The following is an 18,673-nucleotide window of genomic DNA, read 5'->3' as shown; positions in this document are numbered from 1 at the left end:
TGGCAGGAGGCCAGATTGGCTTCCACATTTCTGCTTTGATATCTAAAGATGTCTCCTCACTCCCTCCCCTCCTCGCCTTCTCTAATGCATGCCCTCGTTGACACTTGTTCACTGGTTACCCAGTCAGTCCGTTTTGATTCTTGTTTCTCCACATGATTGATATATACTGTATATATATACAGTATATGATTTCACTCTTACTTGCACATATAATGTTCTTAACTTTACTATCAAATGTGTGTGTCAAGGATTCTGTTACCTGGTTCTAAATAAGAAACTGTGAAATTGTAGCCTAAATTGAATCACTTGGATACATTGATTTAATTCTTCCCCCCTCCATCTGTCTCCCTTCCTCTTTCCTCTCAGTCTCTCTGTCTCTCTCTCCTTTTACAGTAATGGAACACTTTATTGATATTCTGGGCGTCTGGGGCAGAGCCATGACTCTGCAGTTATTCTATCCTTTTCAAATGCATTAGATCCAGTTGTCCCTGTTAGTAGAGTAAGAGTTGTCAAAACCCTGTCATTATTTCTGGTGAACAGGTTTTTGGCAATGTCATATGAAGTCTGAATCAGGACTTAATGATGACAGAGGTCAAAGAATAGTGACTGGTGTTATAGCAACAGTCCCAGCTACCCAGCACAAATAATTAGCAGTATAGGACAACATTATAAAAATGTTTTATTGTTTTGAGTTTAATATAACTTTGAAAGCATTCATTTAATTAGCCAACTGACCACACACAACGCTTGATAGTGATGCTGGTTTAGGTGGTCAGTATTCCCGATATCAAAGTTACAACTTTATAGCACCTTTAAATCAGAAAAGAAAGTATTTTGCTCTTGACATATGGTGTTATAATTTATCTTTTAATAAAAAAACTTATCAATAGTATTAGTTAGTTTCTTTCTCTGCAGAGATGTGTGATTCCTATTTGCAAGGTTGAACAACAAAGTGCATGGACTAGAAGCTTTACTGTAAAGTTATGATATGGGGTTAAACATTTTATGTAACATTATTAAATCAACCACTGAGGCAGGGCTTAAGTCTTAACTTAAAATGAAATGGCAAGCTTGCAGCAAGATTCATAAATACTATTTAATACTGGTATGTACAATAGCTTCAAACATTAGTAAAAATTTAACATTATTGTTAGCGATATTCTGTGAGGCAGCATCTTCAAATCATTGTGCAGACTGTGTGTGTGTGTCTGTGTATCTGTGTGTGTGTGTGTGTGTGTGTGTGTGTGTGCGTGCGTGCGTGTGCGTGTGTGGGGTCCATGGTCATTTTAATGCAGATAGGCTACCTCTCTAATATAAAGTTGACGTAATTCTGAGCATGCTCTGTTGCGACTGGGTGTGGTATTGTCTTCCCTTTGTGTCCCCAGTGATGCTTGGCACCTTGCATCCTGTCCATTTATGCTCTTTTGTATCTAATATAATACACAAAGAAAAATAACAAATTATGAATATAACATATCATTTCTCTTTTAAACATACACACTGTTACATATCAAACAGCAGCCTTTATTTTGACCTGTACTCAGCGCTTTTTCTAATTAAATGTAACTTTGGGTTTCCTCTTCCTGATGGAGCATCTGGAGCACACTGAAATAAAAGTATAGTTATCTCTTCTTCTGTCTGTCATTCACAAACACGCACTTACACACTTGATTTTCCTCACTGTGGGTCTGCGAGGCTGCTACTGCCAATGTCTGGCTCTCTGTGCAATAAATGGCCCATGTTAGTCTTAGCTCTGTAATCTAATCAACCTGCTTTATGGTCAGTAACTCTCTCCGCTCCCTCCCTCTCTGTCTCACCGTCTGTCTCACGCTCTCTGCTCAGAGCACATATTACTTTCTATTCTTTCCCCAGATCAAATCTGTCTACAGTATATGTCAAGGTTTCTTATCAGTGTTAGCACTAAATCTGCATTTCTACACTTTAATTAATCACATGTATGTCAGACACACACACACACACACACACACACACACACACACACACACGTTCAATGATTCAGTAATTCTAACCATCAGCCAGATGTTACCATAAGCAATTGATCCTTCTGGTTCTCAGAGAATTCCCTGAAGGGCCATAAATTCAATCATGCTTCTTCAACAGTGTCAGGCTGGAATATCTGTTCCACATATTGAACTCACAATATGTGTGTCATGTTTCATACCTAAGCCGGCATTTAGATATCTTAGTCATATGGGATAAAAGGGAATACACATATTGTGTTGTGATTTAATTTTAGGGCGTGGGATAGATTTACCCTATGTCCATATATGATGTCTTGGGTGTGGTCTCTGATTAGAAATCTTATCAAACTTGTGTCCTGAACAGCAGTCAGCAATGACAATGGCACAGAGCACTGCTTCATTGAAAACTGAGCTTACAGCATCATTTTCAGCTGTCATTTTGTTAATACATTCTGGCTTTGACGACTTATAGTGGTAGTAATCCAAACCCTGTTGCTAGGGGACATCCCTATTAAACTATTTTGCAATTCACTGGATTACATTCAGTGCTTGTCAACAATGCCTACATGTCAACTATGGTTTAGGTTATGGAAAGATGGTGGCTTTGGCAAATAAACTATGGTTATCGTATGGATATGAATGAACTTGGGCTGAGTATTCATTTAAAAATATATACAATTATCTGTGAGTGCAAGTTGCATATTGCAGCCTATAAACCACGTTTACAAAACAACAAAGTTAAAGTATTTAGTTTTATATGTGTATAACATTTCCATCAAGTGGTTAATGTAATAATGTTTCACATGTTATATATTTCTTTTTTAATAATTCATTAAGAAGAAAGAAATTAGTTGTTGAATGTTTCAAATCATATGTGACTAACACATTAAGGATGGTAATACAGTATGTGTAGAATGTAGTGGGGGTTGAGGCTGAGGTACACTTGAAACAAAGAACTTGATACATCATGTAACAAATGTTGTTACCAATGTAGAAAATAAAAGTGTGTGTTGGAACTGGTTGAATGAAAGTGAATGAATGAAAGTTTATTCAGTTACTGAACATAGAACGTAATATATGTACAGCAAATTCATTAGAAACAAGGGTGGTAACCGAAAAGGTGTAGGCTGAAGCCATGGCTTATTACGCTTTTAACTGGTTAATGTACTGTATATGCTGATTTTGTACTGCAGCAAGACTTATCGCTACATCCTTGACTGTGGTAGGTTTCTGCACTGTAGAGGACAGATGAAGGAAACTGCTTCCCTTTTAACATCAGTTGCTAGGGAGTGGTGAGCAATAAAGAATCGTTCAAATGAATAAGAGCTGTGTAGTTGCTTCTGTGGTGTCAACCCACTAACTTATCTCCAGGTTCACTGTCCAGAGAGGATTCAAGACATGGAAAAGTCTGGCTTGGCCTAGTTATCTGGAAAACAGAAGCTTATTCATGGAGCTTGCTGACGATTCAGCCAGTTTAAATGGGACAAGTGGTGAGGATGCTGGGACTTATTAAAAGCTGCAGGCCTGGTAAGATCCGGGAGGGCTGTCAGGTCCAAGATAGAAATCATCATGTGAAAAATGATGGCCTTCCTGCAGAGCTGTGGGCTCGTCATGGCTGCAGTGCATGTCCGGAGTGAACTGAGATGGCTGAACAACACTTGGTACATGTGACCTAGAGACATGTTAAGGGTGGGGGATGATTAACGTCTGTGTTTGTGTAATTACTTTAATGGAGCACTGCAGTGTTACACAAGTTTATTGGAAGGATATTCATTTGGAATATTTATGTATGTAGGTAAAGAGAGAGAGAAGTAAGAAAGGACATTGTGAAGTGTGCATGAGTTAAATAACATTCATATTAAAGCAGAAAAATATGTACTTAAAAACTTAAAACTACAGTACACCAGTTTCCTCCTGATACTCCAAATAGTTTTGTTGAGAAAAGTGCACAGTATGCTCCTGTTTTATCCCAAATGTGGTGTCCCAAAATGGCTAGATAGATTACTACTCTAGTGCAATATTATAATAGACTCAATTTTAAATTCTGTAAATACATACATTAAGTAAACAGCCTTCACTTTCTTCACACCTTTACTTTTCATTGAATGCAAACAACAATTCCAAGATTTATCCTTTCCTTTACTTCTTCATCCTTCCATATGTTTGTTTCCACTGTGTAGGCCAGGCCATAGCTTCTTCCATTAAAGATTTTGCTGCACTGACGTCAGCTTTTTTCCTGCACTGCAGCGTTTCATATGATGTGCGTGTTACGACCAGCAGCTCGTTGTCAGCTCAATGCATGATGGCATCCCGCAACATCTAAACAAATCATTTTTAATTGAGCAGAGAGCGGAACATGATGGTATTTTTTTTAGCGCACTCAACTGCAGTGATCTTGACACCACACCACTTCCTGAACGCATCTCTGCGCCACTTAAATGCCTGCTGAGACCACTTGAAACGTTTATGACATGCCATATTTCATTAAGTAGTTTGGTGCAGTCCAAACAAAGCATATTTTGTTGTTTTAAGAATATTGTACTTTATATTTTTATTTTTGAGTGTTATGTGTTGGTGTTTTGTCTAAATGTTCTTTCCCTATCTAATCCAATGTAAATTGAATCTAATCTGTGACTCTACTGTGTGATATATTCCGCCCATCCATTCAACTTCATCCGGGGTCAAGTCGCGCTCCAGCAGGGGACCCCAAACTTTCTCTTTCAACACATTAACCAGCCCTGACTTGGGGATCCCGAGGCGTTCCCAGGCCAGTGTGTGCCCATTTTACCATTTTATTTATGCTTTTCTTTAAACGTTAAGTTGTTATAGTAGATTAGTCCTTATGGGTGTTTAGCCTAATTATCTTTAGAGTTTTTATTTAAACCTGCATTCATTCTTTCTTCATCTCCAGAGTAAGGTCTGACTACACAGTTTATCATTCTGGGATATGGGAAAAACTCTCTGGCTTGTTTACATTTTTCAAACCAATCACAATTATCTTGGGCAGTGCTAAGCCCCAGTTGCAGCGACGGTGCCCTTGCAAAATAGGTATCTGAAGCAGAGGAAAATGCCTTAAAGCTTTATCCCAGCACTATACATCTGGTAAGCCAGACTAGCAAACAGTTGCCATGATTTACACATCCAGCAGATAGGGATCAACAATCACATTCATTTGGAGTTGCATTTCTGAATGTAAGTTCAATATTACATTTTCCTTTAGCTCAGTTTTGGTCTCCACCAACTCTTGTGCTGGCTCTTTATATCTGTGATTTTAGTGACAATTGGTTTATCTGTGCATTTTTGTTGAAAACAGCTGCCTGCTGCATCTAAAAGCAACGATTATGAGAGTGCTGAGAGTGAAATCACGAATATCACATGCAAACGAAAAGGAAATAAACACTTGATGGGGACGAAGTTCCACTTTATTCATTTCAGGGTAGCAAACATATTAACGTTCTGTGATATAAGTGATTTAAATTACATTGTAAAGAAAGTGAACTGAATTGTGTTTACATTAATTTTCCAATTTGTTTAATATAGGTAGGCCACAAATAACAGCACAAATTATGGCTTCTATAAGATACCAGTGCCAATTAATACAAAATACCATAGGTCAAAATAAATATCACTTTCCTCTACAAATGTTTCAACATTCTTATGACACTTCTTTATTCCACACTTGACTCCTTTCTATTTCTACACGTTCTTGTACAGAGGGCAGTTTCACTTAACTTGGTTCACTTAATTTGTTCTGGTTAAATACATTGACTGGGAGTTAGACTGTTAACAGTTAGATTATTATGTGTATGAAGTCAATATTGTAGCGGATGTTGTAGATGTTGAGTGCATGAGCTGATGATGATATTCACACAATCCTCCCCTGAAGCAGTGGACGACTCTCTCCAGGTGACTGTCTGCTCAACAAGTTCCACAACATCAAAGGCACAGATGTTACCACTGAGCTGCCTCCATTACTGTCACCATGGTCTTCTCTTAGTGGCTGATACTGCTTGAACCGCCTGTTTAAAAACATGAAACAGGTGAGGAAAGTTAAATGTATAAGTTAAGTGGCATGAAATAAAGGCCAACATGTCAAAAAGAAACAAAATCATAAAAATTAAACAAGAAATGAAAACTTAAAAAAAAAAAAAAAGCTATACTCACTTTGGTGATAACTTTTTTTATTATTTATAAATTAAATTAGTAAATTAGGTACTCACCTGTACATCAAACCAATACAACAGACAACACAGGCGAGAACCATAACCCCCAGGACTGTGGCTGCAGTTCCAGCTGGGGAACCACTGGAGGCTGAAATTGAAGCACATCATACAAATGAGAGAATAATCTATAGATTGAGTACTTTAGTGGTTATTAATTCATTTTTCTTCCACCCACCTAATGCTACACTGACTCTAGCACTTGCCATAGCAAGACTGACATCATTGGTCAAGGAGACATTGATGCAAAATACTCCAGAGTCATTGAAGAACTGACGAAGGACCATTTGACAGTCTGGAGAGGGTGTAGCTGCATTACAGACTGTTGCCACGGGTGTGATACAGTCAGCATCTGAAATGACTGTGCAGACCTCACTTGGCAGACTGAAGGAAGGATAGTGAAGATGCAAAGACATTTACAAGGAGAACAATCATAAGTGGATAAATTATTCTTATAAACTTGTTTTTTTGTGCTAAACATAATACATAATTACAATTTACACATCAACTTTGGTGTACGCTCACTAGAAGATCATTGTTATGAAGACCATTAGTCCAAATCAATACACTGAACATCAGTAAGTGAACCTCTTGACTGTGTCTGTGTGCTCTCTATATTGAGTTGATGAATTTTACTGCTCACCTTCCCTGACAGGTAATGGTGACGTCCACAGCATTCTGATCCAACTCAGTCGTCATTGCTACTACGTTGGACATCTGTACAATCTGTACACTCTCAATACCCTCTGCAGGGTTGAAAAGGGCAAAAGCAGAAATTTTAACACTAATAAGTCATACTGTTTCTATTTAAGCTAAATATTTGTTGAGGTTTGAACTGCCATTGTTACAAAAACTGTACTGACTTACGGACAACATCTAGAGAGGTGGCGAGGGAGCCATAACGGTAGACCATGCAGTCAGCTGTCAGCTCTGGTGCTTGTCTTTTAGCCACAACGAGGGCAACCTGTGCTGGATCTGTTTCGACCTCTGCTTGAACTTCACCTTCAGCTGCAACAGCCTCTTCATCGCCTGCTGGTTGCTCTGGAAAAATCACAGAATCTTTTGTCATACTACTTTTGTTGCAAGAGCCATCTTTTTATTTTGTGCATATTTATTTTAGTGTACCGAAAACACAAACCTGCAGGAGCTGCAGTAACTGCAACTTCATTCTCAGTTGCCTGTACTTCGGCCTCGGTATCATCAGCTGGTGCTGCCTCTTCTACAGCTGTGGTCTCAGTGGCAGCAGGAGCTGCAACGTTATCAGCAGGGGCTTCTGTTTCAGTTTGAACAACCTCTGCAGCAGCCTCAACAACAGCAGCATCAACAGCAACAGCATCGGCAGCAGGGACATCAGCAGCAGGGACATCAGCAGCAGCAGCATCAGCATCAGCAACATCAGCAGCAGGGACATCAGCAGCAGCAGCATCAGCATCAGCAACATCAGCAGCAGGGACATCAGCAGCAGCAGCAGCAGCATCAGCAACATCAGCAGCAGGGACATCAGCAGCAGCAGCAGCGACATCAGCAGCAGCCGCATCAACATCAGCAGCCACATCACCTTCTTGCTCTACAGCTACTTCTGCTGCAGGAGCAACAGTGACAGCGCCAGCAACCTCAGCTACAGCTTCTTCTCCCTCTGCAACAGGTGCAACTGTAGCAGCAGCAGCATCAATCACGGGCGCATTTTCTTCAGTTGCATCTGTAACTACTGCGGTTTCATCTGCAGCTGCTGTATCAGCATCTGCTGGCTCTACAGCTACAGGGGCAACCGTGGCCATCTCATCTGCAGCTGGATCTGCGTCCTCAGCGGGATCTTGTTCCTCTGGAACAACAGCTGCATCAACTCCTGCAGGCGCTACTGAGGCGACCTCTACTGCCTCTGTGTCAACGCCTGTTTCTCCATTTTCTGCTTCAGCTGGCTGCACAGAAGCAGCGAGCGGAGTGGTGTCAGAAGCAGGAACGTCCAAAGCAATTGCATCTCCTCCCTCGGCTGGTGCTGCTGGGTCAGCTGCAGGGGTGGAGGCCATCACGACTACTGCTGTAGCAGCAGAGGCATCAATAGGAGCAACTGAAAGAAAAGTTTAAAACAACTTAGTTCAGACTTCTTATAGGAAAGCATGTATGTATGTCTAAAAGGGAATTAGTAGTTTAAAATCTCACCAGCAGTGGGGTTTCCGCAGCCATTGGAGATGCTTGCCATCAGGACCACCTGAGGTTTGAAGGTTCCGACAGTGAGGTATGTGTGTGTGACGGTGGTTTCTCTGGAGATCAGAGTACCGGTGCTGTCACCAAAGTCCCAGCTGAAGCTGATGTCGGCGCCGTTGAGATACTGGCTGGGATCATGGAGCTTGACGTTGAAAGCAATGGCTCGGTTCTGGATGAAGTTCTGGTCCTCCTGGTTTACATCGTTGACTTGGGCGAGTGACATAGTGAAGGGAATCTGGTCTGATAATGGAGTGAAAGACGAAGAGCTGTTATGATGAGGCTTGTTAAAGAAAAAACAATATTGTAGAATAATTTTCCTCAAGTTAGGTTAGCTAGGTAACCTGTGATGGCGAAGACCGTGGAGGCGTAGCCGAGAGGGATAAATGTGTCTTTGCCACGGCTGTGATAGATGACAACCTCCATGTTGTAGGAGCCGAGGGGGACGTTGTCTGTTCCGATAGTAAGGGAGGAGGATGGTCCGTCTGCCACCTGCCAGTAGCGCCCTTGAATAGAGCAACATTGTGTTTATTTAGAGTGGTCTGGTAATCACAGCAAAATGAATTGAAGTCACACATTTTGGAGACACTCCGGGTGTCACTTTCATTATATAGTACATGAGATGCAATTGTAATGGTAATCAAGTAATTAAAAAAAGGTCTGCCAAACAAACAGCAACAGAAATAAAAAAAAATCTGAATTGTGCTAAAGAACAGACAAAACTCGGAAGAATGTCTCAGAAGTTTGTGAAATTTAGCACACACTGGCTTCTTCTTAGATGGTTGTGTGCTTTGCGATTGATTGACTGAATAGTGTTAGACTTAATGACTTGTTTACCAAAACAGGTAAGCCTGATGATATAAAATAAAAATGGCAAACTGAGACTACTGTTGTACTGTACATCTTGCAGATAATATTAACTATTTACAGAATAAGTTAATAAGATCATGTTATTGAGAACAGCACAATTAAAACATGTATTTTCTGCAACAGTGTGTCTTTAGATGGAACAGGTGATGACAAATATAATTGTCAGAGATTAGCAAAGATAAGATGTAAGATCAGACTAAAAAGGCTTTGTTTGTGATACGGCCTGGGGCAAATGCCTGGAGGAGAAACTTACCCTATATTCTTTCAGAGCCCCATTTATGGTCTGTTCTTTGTCTCTATGGCGATTTTACCAAATAATGTAATGTAGTCAAAGCTGCATTTGGAAGATTTGGGTGTCCTACTGCAGCATTAATTACAGCTAAGGAGCAGCCTAAGTTTTTAACAGACTAAATATTAATATTATAAAAATGTAATATCTTTACCCCATGTCTTCCACACAAACACGTAGTGGGGTTTCTTGTTCCGACTCCTGGAGAACGGTGTACCATCAGGGAAAACTCCGGTCGACTGGGTTCCCCGGTCAGGATACACAGCCTGACCCTCCTGGTACTGTTGACCTGAAAAAAGACCATAGATCATACATCAATAGCAATAACAGATGTGATGATTCAAACTATAACACTACATGTCAATATGAGGCAACACAGGTAAATAAAATAAGAGTAAATTTGTCCTAGAATAATGAAGCTAGCACAATTTCAAAATCACATTGGTTCAATTATGATAGTCAGTGGTTTAACTGGTAATTCACAGAATAATTTGTTCTTTTTTATAATCATTTATACATTCTTTAATTAAATACTATTATACTATTTTTTAAACCAAATGTTATATGAAAAGACTAAAAACAATTGCATTTCTTTAGAAAAGACCATGTCAAACACTTTTCATGACATGAAGATCATTTTGTAGTCAAATCAGTTGCTTTACTGGAAAGCTTTGCTTACCATTGATGGTGCAGTTTTGCGCCCAGACCACCTGGCCATCAGGGAGTGCTGTCTGGTTTGGTGGGAAGTTAAGATTAATATTGAAAGTTGCTCTTGCTCCAGTCAGTGTGGGTGCATCGTTTTTCAGATCAAAAGTTACTTCACCACCTGGAAAAAAAAAGAGAAAAGATTACTCATGATTTAACATCTTTAGATTGGCTGTCAGACAGAATTTTGAAAAAAAAATCTGTTTTTGTGAAATGGAGGCCTATGGAGGAATATGGGCTCACCAAACCAACAGTTCCTGAATCTCTGGTCTCCATCTTTCCACACTGGATACATCCGTGAGTTCCATGAGCGATAACGTGTGAACTGACTTCTAGACCCTGGAAGAAACATCAAAAACTCTTTCAGGAAAAGAAGCTACATCTTGCAACTCATGCTATTATCCCAAGTATCATCAATAACCAACACATTATTTAAAAAAATAAAATAAAATCCTTCCTCCGCTGCAAAAATGTATTTCAGTTTTCTTTGTGTAGATCATATATAATTTATATTTTGTTTGGCAGATACCATTAACTACTAATTTCAGTAGAATTTGAGTTGTGTTAAAAGAGGCACAACTTCTTTGTTATCTTGGACTTTTTATATTTGCACTCTTCACACTTTGTATTGCAACTGTTATAATCAAGCAGGTTTTGAACTTAATACAGATGCTTATGTAAACGAGAGCAGGTCCATGTTTTTGGTGTTGAGGAGGGGGAAGTGTGAGGGTTCTTAACGGTGGGAGTCACACGACCTGCAATCCCCTCAATCCCTTTCATGTGACTATCAGCTGAGCAGCAGCATCAGTAATCCCAGTGAGAGGAATGAGGGATCCCAGTCAACTGGCTCACTGAGTTTTTTTTCTCAGCTTGTGATGTGTGTGTGTGTGTGTGTGTGTGTGTGTGTGTGTGTGTGTGTGTGTGTGTGTGTGTGTGTGTGTGTGTGTGTGTGTGTGTGTGTGTGTGTGTAATTTGCATGAAATACCCTCACAATAACACGACAAATGGTCTTCAAATTTCCAAGTGAACAGAAAAGAACAATTACAGTACAGTATTCTGAATCACACACCTTAGAACATATTTGAGGCTATAGTCATGAATGCAAATTGGCATAAGAAACAGCATAAAATTGGCATGTAAAAGTTTGTCCATCTTCCCTCTCTTTAACAGAGTGTGGCATGTGTGAGCATGAAATAAGTGTGAAAAGACAGACCAATCTATTTGCTGGTCAATTTGTAGTCCAAATAAAGAAATACTAACATTTTACCATGTAATTGAGGGGAAAGCAGAAATGTGTTAATTTACATTAGTCACAGAAAAAGAAAATTAATTACTTTCCCTGTTGTTAAACTGTGTTGGTATAAAGGTCTTACATCACACACAGAAAAAACTCTACCTTAACAAATAACTTTGTTTTTTTCTTGAACAAATTAGAAGAATTGTGCTAATAGGGTAATTTCACTTTATCCCTATGCGGTTTCACTTGGTTTAGATATTTTGTAAGTGTCAACTTAGATAGAAAAGTTCAATGTAGTTGGACTGAGAAAAACAATTTTTTTTAAACAAGTTGTTTTCTTTTTTTTTTCTTCTGCATAACAGTCACAAAGGGAGTATGAACAGACAAACACCAAAAATACAGGATGAAACAAAACAAAACATAAACTGCCAGTTCATATAAAATACAACAGTATGTATCTATATATTCCAGTCCAAAAACTGAAAAGAATGTCAAACAAGTTGTTTTCTGATGGGGAAAAAAGTACTCACTTATCGCAGTGGCAAATGTAAAAGCCAAAACCAGCAGCACCAGTTCCAGAGTCCTCATCCTGTATTTGGTTGTGTGTCTCCTCTATCTGGGCCCTGATCCTTACCCTGCAGTCCTGAACCCCAACACGACAGAGAGACTTAAGAAATGTACTCTCACTCTCTTTAAGAGGGTTTCGGACCTGAATTACCATAAAGTTTCTTCTCACCTCTGACATCATTGATAGTCTCAAACTGGCTCCACCCCCTTTGGTAAGAATATATGTTTTGTTAGCTATTGTTGTGTTTCACAAGCATTGCAGTGTTTACTCACAGTTTTTGACATTGTTGTAAGTCATTATTAAATGTTATATTCTCTTCTGAGCTAACACTGTTTTTACTTCATGTGTACTGTGTGTTTTTACTTGGGAACCACATTTAAGCCAAATTTCAATTGTACTACATATCATCAATACAATATCTACAATAAAGCTCAGGAACTTGTACAGTTAATGGAAAAAAAGGCTCCAAAAGATGGATATAGTGCATGTAAATAATTCCAATGAACACAGTAACAGACATCCCTCAAGCAGGACAATATTTTCCAAGTGCATTATTGAAAAATCAATGGATGCCTTGTAAATGAAAATGTACGTGATGGCTGCTTTAGGACGAAGAGTGTGGTGAGAACTGTGAGCAAAGCTCGAGTCATGTTTTAGATGTATGACCTTAGAGCTATGCGTGCACTGCCGTCACAAGAGGAGTGTGTGGATGGCAAATCAATAGCATCCTTTTATTTCCTCAGCCATTCCTCTGTATCCTGGTGTCCACCTCAGGCTGCTGCAGCTCTAAGAATCTGTGCTTGCAGCAACACAGACACACCCGGCCTCAGTTTATAAGACATAACGCAAAGCCACTTAGACAAGGACAAATATACATTTAGAGAAATGAGCCGATTGATACTGAAAGGAATTAAAAAACTAAAAATCCATTTTCACTCATAAACTTTCACATTCTTGAAAATAAATGCATTGTATCAAATCCCACAACTTTTCCCTCTCGCTTGTTTATATTACAATTATGAGTCACATCTAGCCTAATGAAGCATCTTCAAGGCAAATTACATCAATAAATCCTGGAAGAAAATATAATTGATACATCACAATTAATTATTCATGTTAATCTGATTGCATGGGGTTATGTTTTATGAAGCTGGAAATAAGAAAAGCAATATTTAAATTCAGTATGTATGTATGTATGTATAATATATAATGTATGTATGTTTGCCATAAAATGGACATGTTTATACTTCATTAAAGTAGCATAGTAGGAAAAGATTTTTTTACAAGAGGCTGCCTTGTGCCTTGTGCATTTTATTTATATATATATATATATAAATACAATGCACAAGGCACAAGGCAGCCTCTTGTAAAAAAATCTTTTACAAGCACCAAGCTCCAGGCAACACAGCCGTCAGGTTCATAGGGACACACAAACCTCCACCACGATAAGGTGATGGTTCCCGGAGGTATTTATATATATATATATATATATATATATATAAATACAATGCACAAGGCACAAGGCAGCCTCTTGTAAAAAAATGCTTCATATATATATATATATATATATATATATAAAAATACCTCTCCGGGAACCATCACCTTATCGTGGTGGAGAGGTTTGTGTGTCCCTATGAACCTGACGACTGTGTTGCCTGGAGCTTGGTGCTCCTGGTAGAGTCTCCCAAGGCAAAGTGGTCTCAGGTGAGGGGCCAGACAAAGAATGGTTCAAAAATCCTTTGAGTAAACGAGGAAGAGGTAGAGTTACCCTGCCTGGAGGAAGCCCGGGGCCTCCATCTGGAGCCAGGCCCAGATGGAGGGCTCGTCAGCGAGTGCCTGGTGGCCGGGTTTGCCATGGAGCCCGGCCGGGCACAGCCCAAAGAAGCAACGTGGCACCTCCCTCTCCATCCCATGGGCCCACCACCTGTGCCTCGACGGACCAGACCCGGGCAGCAGACGCTGGCTCTGGGGACGTGGAACGTCACCTCTCTGTGGGGGAAGGAGCCGGAACTGGTGCGGGAGGTGGAGCGCTACCGGTTAGATCTGGTGGGGCTTACCTCTACGCACAGTCTCGGTTCTGGAGCCATACTCCTGGATAGGGGTTGGACTCTTTTCTTCTCCAGAGTTGCCCAGGGTGTGAGGCGCCGGGCGGGTGTGGGGAAACTCACAAGCCCCCAGCTGAGCGCCGCTACGTTGGAGTTTAGCCCGGTGGACGAGAGGGTCGCCTCCCTACGCCTGCAGGTTGTGGGAGGGAAAACTCGGACTGTTGTTTGTGCATAAGCACCAGACAAATGTTCGGAGTATTCGGCCTTCTTGGAGACCTTGAGTGGAGTCCTGCATGGGGCTCCAGTGGGGGACTCCATAGTTCTGCTGGGGGACTTCAACGAGCACGTGGGCAATGATGGAGACACATGGAGAGGCGTGATTGGGAGGAACGGCCTCCCTGATCTAAACCAGAGTGGTTGTTTGTTGTTGGACTTCTGTGCTAGTCATGGATTTTCTATAACAAACACCATGTTTGAACATAGGGCTGCTCATAAGTGTACTTGGTACCAGAGCACCCTAGGCCAACGGTCAATGATCAATTTTATAATCATTTCATCTGATCTGAGGCCATATGTTTTGGACACTCGGGTCAACTGATCACCATCTGGTGGTGAGTTGGGTCAGGGGGTGGGGGAAGACTCTGGACAGAACTGGTAAGCCCAAACGGGTAGTGCGGGTAAATTGGGAACGTCTGGAGGAGGCCCCTGTCCGACAGACTTTCAACTCACACCTCCGGCGGAGCTTTTCGTGCATCCCTGTGGAGGCTGGGGGCATTGAACCCAAGTGGACAATGTTCAAAGTTTCCATTGCTGAAGCTGCGGTGAGGAGCTGTGGTCTTAGGGTCTTAGGTGCCTCAAGGGGCGGTAACCCACGAACACCGTGGTGGACACCGGTGGTCAGGGAAGCCGTCCGACTGAAGAAGGAGTCTTTCCGGGATATGTTATCCCAGAGGACTCTGGAGGCGGTTGCAGGGTACCGAAGGGCCCGAAGGGCTGCAGCCTCTGCCGTGAAAGAGGCAAAGCAGCGGGTGTGGGAGAAGTTTGGAGAAGATATGGAGAAGGACTTTCGGTCGGCACCAAGGTGCTTCTGGAAAACTGTTCGCCACCTCAAGAGGGGGAAGCGAGGAACTATCCAAGCTGTGTACAGTAAGGATGGGACGCTGTTGACCTCAACTGAAGAGGTAATAGGGTGATGGAGGGGGAGCACTTTGACGAACTCCTGAATCCAACGAATACGCCCTCTATGTTAGAGGCAGAGCTGGAGGATGATGGGGGATTGTCGTTGATTTCCCTGGTGGAAGTCGCTGAGGTAGTCAAACAACTCCACAGTGGCAAAGCGCCTGGGATTGATGAGATCCGTCCAGAAATGCAGAAAGCTCTGGGTGTGGAGGGGTTTTCGTTCCTACCCTCACCTATGGTCATGAAGGCTGGGTCATGACCGAAAGAACGAGATCCAGGGTACAAGCGGCCGAAATGGGTTTCCTCAGGAGGGTGGCTGGTGTCCCCCTTAGAGATAGGGTGAGAAGCTCAGTCATCCGTGAGGAGCTCGGAAAAGAGCTGCTGCTCCTTTGCGTCGAAAGGAGCCAATTGAGGTGGTTCGGGCATCTGGTAAGGAAGGAAGGTGTTCCAGGCACGTCCAGCTGGGAGGAGGCCTCGGGGAAGACCCAGGACTAGGTGGAGAAATTATATCTCCAACCTGGCCTGGGAACGCCTCGGGATCCCCCAGTCGGAGCTGGTTAATGTGGCTCAGTAAAGGGAAGTTTGGGGTCCCCTGCTGGAGCTGCTGCCTTGAATTATATAATAATACAAAGTTAATAAAAGGTGAGGATTTTTTTTTAAAAGTGGATGGGTTGATAATAGCTTTTATCATTAAATCACTTTTTATTTTATTTTTTATATTTTTTGTTTTCCTTTGAACTTGGTGTATCCTTGTAATTATATGTGTGCACCAATCTTAATAATCATATTAAATTAAATAGAGAATAGATTATTATGTAATGATATTTTACTGAGAAAAGGGCCATATACGTGTCTATATAACAAAGAAAGAGTCATTATGAGCCCTGGTGTTTTTCCCACTGATGTTGTCTCATGCCTGAGAGTCTACTCATGCTTCACTACATGTGACCCCTCATGTGCTAACAGCAGAGTTCAGGAGGAAAGAAAGCCTTCCCACAGAGCACCTGACTTAACATACCACAAATAGTCAACTGTTAGCTTCTTTGCTCATTAGTCTCCATTGTATAGTACTGTATCTTAATTATCAGCCTGAAAAAGAGTTAAAATATAGCTTTAATTGGACATTTTCAAAAATCCTACATCAGAATGCTCTGATATCACCCGAGTGACAGTCTGGGGAGGTGTACAATCACTCTGAAGTGAAATAAGTCTGGCTAAACAGGATTTTTCGCTTTTAGAGCAAAATAAAAGAGAGAAAAAAAAAAAGAGTTAAAATATAGCTTTAATTAGTGGCCTGAAAAAGAGTTAAAATATAGCTTTAATTGGACATTTTCAAAGCCTTTAATAACTGTGCCTGAGGTTCAGGGAATTTCTGGAATTATCAGATAATGTGACTTCAGACAGTGGAAGTCAAGCAATAAAGATTCTGAGAGCTTGGTTTTCAGGACTATTTCTGCTTGTATCTAACAATGTGTTGCACAGGCTGATTGCTTTAGATTGCAATCTTTTAGTAGTTTTCTTTACAGCAAGCCAAAATGAAATGATTTGCCATTATAAAAATAAGGGAATAATCATAATTAGGAATTGCCTAAACGTAAAGTGACAAGTAATGGAAGGTCATAGAATTGAACATCAGGGCAACAGAGCTCGTCGTCCGCCTGCAGTCACACACAATCGACAAGCTTTCCGTTTTCAAAAACTAACTCACAGAAAATCTGGATTGTGTTGTATTATTGGCCAAAAGTCTGATCAATAACGCCATCTGGTTTGTGCAATGCCAGTACAAGATCAGACCAGACAGGCAAATGAGTTCATGAATACAGCGAGCATAGCAGTCATTCAGTGCATTCACAAGGCTTAAACTTCTTAATAAACTAACTTCCCTCATTTTTGTGAGTGATCCTAATTCCTTCTTGTTGTTGGTCATTTGATTTCATCATTGCCACAAACACCAGAACTCAAAAAATGGGACAAAAGGAGTTGCTTAAATAAAACACACACTAGTGCAAACACAAAACAAAGCTTTCAGTTGTACGTGACTTTCATCAGGATACATTTCTGGTGTTATAAATCCTCTAAAATGTCCACAAAGATTATTTAAAATCTGTGAGTAACCAACAAGTTGGATGTGTACTAGCAGCTAGAAAGAATAGTGATGTGCGTCACTTTCAGAAACAGTGAATCTCTGTAAATGAAACAAAATGAGACAAAACTGTTTGAAGAACCCAACATATCTAGCCAGCAGCATTGTATGCCTTTACCTCACATATAATAATCAAATGAGAAATATGTCACTTCACATATAAATCTGCTTGGTGGATGCACGTCAAGTCTCTGGGCTTTGATCATGTGCAGTGCTGGTATGAGTGTTTCTAACAGAGGCTTTTCCTTCATGCAGTAACAGATGACATGAAAATGCCTCATGACCAATCCTGCTCCGATTAATAAAGGCTTTTTTCACAGCAGACATTTTGACTTAAAAGCACATTAGCAATGGCTCTGTTCTGTTCAAGTGTCCCAGTAAGTCATGGCAGTGTGACAATGAGCCAGGACCCTGAAACTGAATCCGCTAAATAGAATTTAGACACCATTCATTTTATTATGTACACCTTTACTTTTCCTACTGTCACATGTCAGCTTGATTCTGCATGTTGCCCAGCCCAGGGGGCTTCGTAGAGCCCGGCAGCTCCAGGGTCCCGTAACTAATCCGCCCCCTGGAGGCACACAAGCCATTGAAAGAAGGCATGATCAGAGGGAAACATGTGAAACTAAAGCTGAAACTTTTTACAGGGATTATTTAAGTTGCCAAACACAGGTGTGACTACTAACAGTGTTAATTGTTGCAACATGTTGTAATAATAGGTGGAACAGAGACATAATGAATGCTATTTGTTTCTTTGGTGCTTTTCCTGCTGTAAAAAAAAGGTTTATGAATCTGGTTTGTTTAAGAATAATAAAGACAGATTTTCTTTTCAGCCTCTACAGCATAGAGGAGTGGGCATGACAGAAACAGCTCTAAACCAGAGAGGGAGTGCAGTGCACAACAAGACTTACTGACACTAGAGGGAGCAACTGTAATTCTCCTTCATTGTGTCCTGTTCAGTATACTGTGAAACATAGGACCATTTACTACATTATTTGGCATTTACCAACATACCAGACCAAATGATTTATGTGCAAAGTATACAGAACATAAACAAAGCAGCCTGTCTATATATAACAACTTGGCTATAAAAGTGTCCAAAAGTGTGACCAAATGATGTATGAAGCTGAATAATCCCCCTTTTGTGTGCTTGTTTCTGGTGTTGTAGCCTATTTTGTGTCAACATATAAAAAGCATTGTTTTATTAACTAATATCTTTTTCTATACACCCAA

General features: G+C 40.7%; 1 protein-coding gene across 1 annotated transcript; it reads right to left on the bottom strand.

Moving 5' to 3' along the window:
• Nucleotides 1-5,386: 5,386 nt before the first annotated feature.
• On the bottom strand, nt 5,387-12,196 carry pmela (premelanosome protein a). Its single transcript, XM_039799128.1, has 13 exons — nt 12,036-12,196; nt 10,512-10,607; nt 10,243-10,389; nt 9,718-9,852; nt 8,749-8,910; nt 8,363-8,647; nt 7,761-8,270; nt 7,341-7,451; nt 7,070-7,243; nt 6,846-6,948; nt 6,381-6,586; nt 6,203-6,293; nt 5,387-6,001 (listed from the first exon to the last, which is right to left on the bottom strand). The coding sequence occupies exons 1-13, from the start codon at nt 12,091-12,093 to the stop codon at nt 5,848-5,850; spliced, it is 2,232 nt and encodes a 743-aa protein (XP_039655062.1). The 5' UTR covers nt 12,094-12,196; the 3' UTR covers nt 5,387-5,847.
• Between the last annotated feature and the right edge of the window lie 6,477 nt (nt 12,197-18,673).

This window comes from Perca fluviatilis, chromosome 4 (genome assembly GCF_010015445.1).
Source record: "Perca fluviatilis chromosome 4, GENO_Pfluv_1.0, whole genome shotgun sequence".
Lineage (NCBI taxonomy): Eukaryota > Metazoa > Chordata > Actinopteri > Perciformes > Percidae > Perca > Perca fluviatilis.
The sequence above is the reverse complement of the archived record's forward strand: the minus strand, read 5'-3'. Positions and strand labels throughout refer to the sequence as shown.

What these genes read in the sequence shown, in the direction of transcription:
- pmela (XM_039799128.1), bottom strand. Translation starts at nt 12,093, where the DNA reads ATGAGGACTCTGGAACTGGTGCTGCTGGTTTTGGCTTTTACATTTGCC. An exon ending in ATTCAGGAACTGTTGGTTTG is followed by an intron (nt 10,390 to 10,511) that starts GTGAGCCCATAT and finishes TTTTTTTTCCAG; the next exon opens with GTGGTGAAGTAACTTTTGAT. An exon ending in ACCATTACCTGTCAGGGAAG is followed by an intron (nt 6,587 to 6,845) that starts GTGAGCAGTAAA and finishes TCCTTCCTTCAG; the next exon opens with TCTGCCAAGTGAGGTCTGCA.